At 40.5% G+C, this 8614-nt stretch overlaps 1 protein-coding gene across 4 annotated transcripts in view; it reads left to right on the forward strand.

The window, feature by feature from the left end:
- The window catches only part of SLC44A3 (solute carrier family 44 member 3), a 105327-nt gene that overhangs the window by 73076 nt on the left and 23637 nt on the right, over nucleotides 1-8614 (forward strand). For 2 of the 4 annotated variants that reach the window (XM_044672078.1, XM_044672080.1), the window contains exon 10: nucleotides 4277-4363. In XM_044672078.1, coding sequence (XP_044528013.1) covers nucleotides 4277-4363 — 87 coding nt within the window. The remainder of the gene's footprint in view (nucleotides 1-4276; nucleotides 4364-8614) is intronic. The other 2 variants (XM_044672079.1, XM_044672081.1) reach the window with 1 other exon arrangement.

Below are 8614 nucleotides of genomic sequence, written 5' to 3' on the forward strand. Positions count from 1 at the left end.
GAGAAAGAGACAGGAGAGAGAGAGAGAGAGAGAGAGAGAGAGAGAGAGAGAGAGAGAGAGAGAGAGAGAACTGAAAATGGTTTGAGTGCCTCATCCATTTAGCTGGATTTCTTTCTCATTTAAATGTTTGCTAAAGGGGAAAAACAGGAATAAATACTTGGGATAAAATTTGAAGTCTGCCAGGGCATTTGTCCCATGGCCATTTTCAAAAAACAAATAAACGAAGCACTAAGTAGAAAGGTTTACTTTTGGTTTTTATGAGAGAATATGCCTGACCTTTTCCATTTTGCACAGGATGTCATGGGAACTTGCTGGTGTGTATAACAGGAATGGGCAAGCTGACCCAAATCTGTGCTCCAAACTTAAGCAAAGGACAGAAAACTATAGGGTTTTTGTTTGTGTTGCTGTGTGCCCCCCCCCAACTCCTACCCTACCCCGCTGGTTTTTATTTCCATGCACATTTGGTTATGAATGCCAACAGAAACCAGAACACCAGGAAAACAGCTGCTCTCATGGTATTTCTGGCCCGCTGGAACAAGGAAAGATTGGAAATTCCCCAAGCCAGCCTGTTCTCACACAATGTTAAGCTCTCTTCTTTTGCCAGAGGGTTGGAGAAACATCCGAAGTTGTAGTCATTTAAGCCCCAAACCTTTTGAGTAGGTCTATGTACCATTTGTGAAATGGAGAAGAGTCTGGATGTATGGATGTCTTCCCAAGGCCTTAGAGGTTTTTTGGTTCTCTTCTGGAGGGTGAAGATTGTTCAGAAATTGATGTGTGCTTTCTTAATAATCCATGGAAAAGCCTCAAGATGAGTGCAGAAATTGGGAAACATTGATTGGATTTCACACAAAAACCCTTTGGCTTCTGGGGCTTCTGGATCATGAAATGCATGTTAAGTAGTTGTCATTTGAGGTGTGGAGCTGCTGGAATGGGTTTTATTACTGTCTGGGTCTCAAAGAGCCACATTCTGGTGGTTTTCTTTCCTCTCAGAGATTCTTTCCCTAGTCAGGACAAGACTTTGAAGATGTCCTCCTCTGAGTTTCTGGCCTCTCCTTTTTCAGAAATGATCCCTAGCTCCTCCCCTCCCAAGAGACCTGGAAAAAGGGATTCCCTGGAGATAAATTAATTTTTATATAAATCAAGGAGGAGCTTTAGCTGACCCAAGAGGGAAAGTCAGTCTCTGAAGGAAAGGTCCTTTTTAAATCTTGGGAAGAAATAGGCAGAACAATTCCAGGTCTCAAGCATAGAGTTATGAAGTCTGCTTCCTCATCACAGAGATTCCATAGCATGATGAAGCCCAAATCCTTTTTAATTACATTATATGTATTTTTTAAACCCTTAACTTCTGTCTTAGAATCAATATTAAGTGTCATTTCCAAGGCAGAAGAGCTAGGCAATTGGGGTTAAATGACTTGCCCAGGGTCACACAGTCCCATCTGAACCCAGGTCCTGACTCCAGGCTTGGCTCTCTAACCACTGAACCACCTAATTATTACCCCTCACATTATACTTCTAAGGGCTCTTAAAAGAAGGCAGCCTGATTAGATCATAAGGTCCTCGTCGTAGGGACATTTATCTTTGTGTCCCCAGTGCCTCACACAGTGTTTGACATGCAATAGTTACAAATTTTTAATGTTAATGTGGTTATTAACGTTTAATGATTGATTAATGGCATCATAGACAGAGTGCTGGCAGTTTCACAAGATCCGAGTCTAGATCTCAGCTTTGTCCCCTGTGTGACACCTGTGTTAACCTCTCTCGACCTCAATTTCTCTATCTGTGAAAATGGATAACCTCTGAACGTCCCTTCTGGCTCCAGATCTATGATCTTTTTCTAACTTTAAAAAAAAAAAAAAAAAAAAAAAAAAAAAAAAGCCTCCTTCACCCTATCGATGTATCATCAACTTAGAAATTTCAGCCAGCCACCATTTGTCTTTGCTACTTTAAATAGGCTAGCTCATGATCAGAGACAGACCCCAAAGGACTCAGATAGAGTTTCATCCAATTGAATTGGCTTTAGGGCCAAAAAACCCTACCAACAACCAAAAATAAGTCCATATAAGGCTGGATGTGAGATTTCAGAGTTATTTGTGGAAATTCCTTAACTGATTATTAACTCTGGATGTGGGTACTTCATATTTGACTCCTTCTCCACCCCAATAGTCTCAGTATTGAGGCATATGAGGAATTCAGATTGTCTCTAGAAGGTATAATTTTCTTTCTTGGACTTTAACCCCCAAATTGAAATTGTTTCTAATAAAACCAAACCTAAACTAGTTAAATTACTTCTCTCTTTTTCATGTGTATGTATACAGCTGAGGGTAGGAGGAGAGAGATAAGCATAGAATAGTAGTCAGAACCACACACAAAAAAAGACCTAGATTCCTGGCCTGCCTCTGACCCACGTTAGCTGTGTAACCATAGATAAGTCACTTAACCTTCTGGGTCTCAGTATCCTATTCTACAAAATTAGGGGAGTTAAATTATATAGTACTCCATGATCCCTTCCAACTCTAAAACTGTAAGTTGCAAACAAATTGTTGATCAACAATAGTAGAGTTTCTAGGTTGGGTGTTCTCTACCATGATGAAATCTGCTGATCCCAGTAAAAAAAGGTAGAGACCAAAGATCCGTTGTACTTCGGTGTTTTCACCAGAATGCTATTTTTTCACGCATTAAAGTCTTTTATAAAAATTTTGTGCGACTTGAGAAGCATTTGGTAAGTTCCAAGAAGAATTATTTAAAAGCAAGGACTTTGGGAGTTGCCTGTGGTACATTGCTGTTCAACTTTCATTTTTGAAGAGGACCAAAGATGTGACTGAGTGATGGCTTGACTCGTGTGTGAATTGGGTTTAAGTGAAGCAAAGTTGTATAAAGTCATCAGCCTCACTCTCTCTTCCAGAGTTATCTAAGTCCAGTGGCAAGTCAAAAGTCAAGACGGCTGGTGATGATTCAGGATGGGGTGGGTGACCTTGGGGTCGCCAATGTCTGACCAGACTCTAAGCACTCCATAGTGTTTGGTTTGGCCATCTTCAAGGCCATTGGAACAAATTGTCCTCCTCTACCAGGGGAAGTCTTCACATGCTTGGGATAGGCATCCCCCTAACTCACTGATGGGTCTGAGGCATGTCAGTTATCCTCACCCTGGCTTAGTCTGCCTGCCATGACAATTTTCCCAGGGTGTAACCACCCTGCATGCTACAGCTTTTGAAGCCACAGGTGAGAGCTGGGTGACAGATGGACACCAAAGGAGAAAAGCAGCCCTGAAAAAGGGCTCAGCTGACCCTCACACCAGAGGTGCTGGTCTTCTCTGAACATCTTGGACACCCCCTATGGCACAGAGATTGGCACACAGATGGTTACATAACCTGTTCAGAGTCTCATAATTAGTCTATGGCACTAGAAGAATTTGGACCTGGGTCTTCTTGACTCCAAAGCTAGCTCTCTCGTCTCTCCCTATTTCTTAAATTAAAAAAATTTTTAATTAATTTATTTTTAAAAGTATTTTTCTATGCTTACATGATGCTTGTCTCCCTCTCCTGTTCTCTCCCCTCTCCCAGAGTTTACAAGCAATTTCACTGGGTTATACATATATTATCACTCAAATCCTTTTTCCATATTATTCATTTTATAATAGAGTAATCTTTTAAAACCAAAACCCTAAATCACATACCCATATAACAAAGTCATAAATCACATGTTTTCTTCTATGTTTCTGCTCCCACAGTTCTTTCTCCAGATGTGGATAGCGTTCTTTCTCATAAGTCCATCAGCTTTGTCCTGGATCATTATATCACTTTTAGTAGCAGAGTCAATTACATTTGATCATTCCACAAGATTGGTGTTACTATGTACAATGTTCTCCTGGTTCTGTTCATTTCACTCCACATCAGTTCATGTTAGTCTCTCCAGTTCTTATAGAAATCAAGTGGTTCATCATTCCTTACAGCACAAAAGTATTCCATCACCATCATATTCCACAATTTGTTCAGCCTTTCCCCAATTGAGGGACACCCCCTCATTTTCCAATTTTTTGCCAACACAAAAAGTGCAGCTCTAAATACTTTTGTACAAACAGAAACTTTCCCATTAAGTCAATTTTTTAAAAAAGAACAAAATGTCTTAAATAAAAACATTCATTTGTGGTGATTTTAGAATCATTGTATTCAAAATTGTGACCAAGTCAAAGCAAACCTGTTTTCTCAAATACCCCCTTAGCATATGGGGATAAACTCAGCACTCATTTGCTTTTTCTAATTTTTCCTTTCCTCAACAGGAGGACAGTGCCTGCACAAAATACATACATAAGTGCTGTTTCTGCTGCCTTTGGTTCCTGGACAAGTGCCTGAGCCATCTAACCCAGGTAAGTTTCTCAAATGGAGGTCCCTTATCATACTGAGATGAAGGTTGTAGGATGTAAATTCCTTTAAAGCTGGTTTAGTTTTTGTTTTTCTACCATCAAAAGCAATCACAGGGGAGGGGAGGGGGCAGCTAGATGGCTCAGTGGATTGAGAGCCAGGCCTAGAGATGGGAAGTCCTAGGTTCAAATCTGGCCTCAGACACTTCCTAGCTGTGTGACCCTGGGCAAGTCACTTAACCCCCATTGCCTAGCCCTATAACAAATAAAATTACTATAGAAGGATATATATAAAAAAAGATATTAGGGTTTAAAAATTTAAAAAAAAAAGCAATCACAGGGCTTGGCACTTAGTAGGTGCTTAATACATATTGTAGGTTGAGCTTCATTGACTGAAATGGAAGGAGATGGAAGTGATAGCTCTGGATTGCCTTTGGCTTTAAAGTGCAGTAGTCCCCCAGGTTCTGAAAGAAACATATTTCTCTTTTCAGCAAAGAGAACAAAAGGGAATAAATCACTAGTTTGATGAACATAGGATATTCAGTGTCTTGTCAGAGAGCTATAATTTTCATTTAAATGGGGAGGAAATTGCCTCCCTAATTTTACACATTCCACCAATCTCCAATCTTCTCCCGAGATATAAATAACTTTTTCCCCCCTGTAATTTATATACACTTGCATAGGCCATTGTTTAAATTTTAATTGTTTTTGTACAAAGATATTCAAATTGTTGAAAAGCAGAGAATCTTTGAGTTGAAATCTGTATCTCCTCCAGAAATATGGCCTCTCCATCACTCCCTCTCTTTATTCATCTTCCATGTCTCTTAATTTGTTGACTCCTCTTGTGCCAGCAAACATGCCCAGGTCTCCCTAGTCCTTAAAAACCCTTTACTTTCTCCTGGCATCCCCTCAAGCTATCATCCAAATTCCTAGAAATAACATGTACAATCAATCATTGCCTCAGGACTTATGTCCCACTCATTTTTTTTTAACTTTACCTTCTGTCTTAGAAACAATGCTGTGTATTAGTTTCAAGGCAGATGAGCCATAAGGGCTAGGCAATGGGAGTTCTGTGACTTACCCAAGGTCACACAGGAAGTATCTAAGATCAGATCTAAACCCAGGTCCACTCAATGCCTGGTTTTATATACATTATCTCATCATCCTCACATCATCACAGCAACCGTGTTGCTAATGTTAATATGCTAATATTAGCTCCATTTTTTTTATAGAAACTGAGGCTAAAAGGTAGAATGATATAGCTAGTTGATACCTAAGGAAGGCTTTTTTGAATTCAGAACTTCATGAGTTCAAGTCCAGACCCTTGTTAGTTATATCGATCTTCCTCTCAATCAATCATGTATTAGGCTGATTTTTTTTTAACATCTCTCTCTGAAAGAGGACACAGCCATGATAGTGCCTCCCCCTCCCTCTGTTATCCAGTGTCCCCAAACCCATCTTCCGTAAGTCAGCGAAGTCTTTGAAATCTCATCCCAGGCCAAATGTGTTCTTCCCAGACAACCTGAAATCCTAAATCAGTGAGTTAAGAAGCATTTGTGAAGGGCTTACCTACTACGTGCTGGACACTGCTAAGAGCTGGAGATAAAATATCCGTGAGATAGTTCCTGCCCTCAGGGATCTTACATTCTATTGAAGAAGAAAACATGTTCACAAAGAAATATAGGAATCATTTTTTTTTATTATGAAGGGGTGGGAAGGGGAGGCCACCTACCAAATGTGGGAATCATCTCTTTTTTTTAAATGTCTTATTAGAGATCTCGTTTGATTTTTTTTTTCTTTACATCCCAGTCATTTCCCAATACCATCAACCTCCAACTAAAACTCTTCTAACAAAGTACAATTAAACTAAACAAAATGCTACAGTGATCATATTTGGTAATATATATGCATATATATGTACATAATATATATCTTATTCTGTACCTGTAATCAACCTCTACTGAAAAGAAAGAGCTATGTTTCTCCCTGGGGTCTCTGAAGTCAAGATTAGTCACTGCATTGATCTGAGTTCTCCTGGCTTTTTTTTTTTTTTTTAATCTTTGCTTTCTCAAAGACCAAAGGGCAAAGGCTAGGCAAACAGGTTAAGTGATTTGCCCAGGGTCCCACAGCTAGGAAATATCCAAGGCCACATTTGAACCCAGGTCCTCATGGCTTCAGATCTAGAACTTTATCCAATGAGCCATCTTGCTTCCCCTCTAGTGGCTTTTAATGTGTTTTTTCTTTATGTTCTCAAGATAGTCGCATGTGTTGTTTTTGGGTAATTTTCTCCCAGTGTTCCTGCCATGTAAGAGCAAACAATGATGTTAGGGGGTGCTGATAAAATTACAGCCAATCATGGTTTCAGAGAGCATTATTCAGTGCCACATTTCTGCCTTTGGCTGTGATATGGGATTGCTTTAGAGCCAGTAAGTAGTTCAGTGCTCTAATTCATCGACCAAAGGATAGATTGAAGACAAGATGAATCAGATTTGCTTGGTGCAAACAGCAGAGTTTGCCTAGTTTTCTAGGGTTCCATCAGCTACATGTGGCACTAAATAAATACAAGATCATTATCTCTCTCCACCCCAGATTCCACTGACTTTCAAAATATATTAGTCAGCAAGGTCCCTAAACAGTCCATTGGAACCATCTCAGCCCTTATCTGATGTGATAAAAAACTTAGTGGTAGCTAAAAAGTATTTCACTACACACATCCAACACCCCCGCCTTCCTCTCCACCCCATATTTTTTTTTCTGGCTACCAAAGCACATAATGTCCGCTTCTGTCTTAAGAGCCTTTGTAGCAGAGACTTCACTTTTTAATATTTCAAAGCTTTCTTTTCTTTTGCCTTCCTCTGTTAGCCCGATTTCAATGAACCTTTTTTTCGCCATCCATCAATAGGGCAAGGCTGGTCCTTCACTTTTCCATTTGGAGTTTTGGTTCATCCTCAGCCAACTGGCAGGTCTTCAGTTACCCTCTTCCATGGGGCAGCACGTGCATTCAGGAAGAAAGTAACAAATGATGTGGGGTTTCTTTATCCACATGCCCAACATGATTTAAAAGCCTTAAAGAGGCTCAGTGCTTCTGGAGTAGACATGGCCAGAATCAGGATGTCTTGTTAGAGACCGAGTGAGCCAAACAAAGCTATTCTTTTAAAAGTTTGCATATAATTAAAGCAGTCATTCTGAATTCGAGTTGCCCTCTTATCCATGTCTATTCTGGGGCTTGGCAGCTAATCTCGTGAGGCCGAGGATGGATATGCTATGTGCGTGTGTGGCTATCATGCAAAAATACACATTTGTGTATATATGATCATTTGCAGGAAAAATTCTCTTGTAGTCAACAGCAATCCTCATAGCACAGCTGTTTCTGGGCAAATGGTACTTATCCCTAGTTTAAATAGAAAGGAATTGAGGCACCAAGTAAGCATGCCATTTGCCATGGACCATGCAATGTCTCAAGAGCAGCAAATAGAAGTTTGGTAATGGAAACTCATTCCATTTAAAGCTAGAGGGGATCTTAGAGGCCATCTATCTCATCCTGAACATTTTTCAGGTGGGTAAGAAGAGAAGTAAATGGACAAAATTTACACAAGGAGTAAGCAAATCTGAGATTTGAACTCGGGTCTTCTGTTTTCATTCTTTCCATAACACCATTCTGCCTTGCTCTTGGATCATGGTGCATCACTGTGAAGCCACTGAGGCTCGAGCATAACCTTCTATGGCCATGGCTATGAGCTATCTATCTGGGATAAAAAAACCCTACAGCTCCCGTGGCTGAAATATAGGCAGAACGTGGGGACCTGGGGCTAGAACCAGACTGCACCATATCATTCCCAACCTCCATCTGTGACAAAGACGAGGGAACAACCATCAGATTTTGCTCTATTCAACAGTTCCTGGCTTAAAATTTGTCTACCTGAGACATACTGAAGAAAACCAGCAAAGTAAAGGATGGCAGGGCGGAAGCTAGGTGGCTCAGTGAATTGAGAACCAGGTCTAGAGATGGGAGGTCTTGGGTTCAATTCTAGTCTCAGATACCTCCTAACTGTATGACCCTAGGCACTTAACCCCAATTGCCTAGCCCTTACCATTCTTTAACCTTGGAACCAATACTTAGTATTAGAAAGAGAGAGGAAGAGAAAGGAGGGGGAAGGAAGGGAGGGAGTGAGAAAGGAAGGAAGGAAGGAAGGAAGGAAGGAAGGAAGGAAGGAAGGAAGGAAGGAAGGAAGGAAGGAAGGAAGGAAGGAAGGAAGG

This window comes from Gracilinanus agilis, chromosome 4 (assembly GCF_016433145.1).
Source record: "Gracilinanus agilis isolate LMUSP501 chromosome 4, AgileGrace, whole genome shotgun sequence".
NCBI classification, from domain to species: Eukaryota; Metazoa; Chordata; class Mammalia; order Didelphimorphia; family Didelphidae; genus Gracilinanus; species Gracilinanus agilis.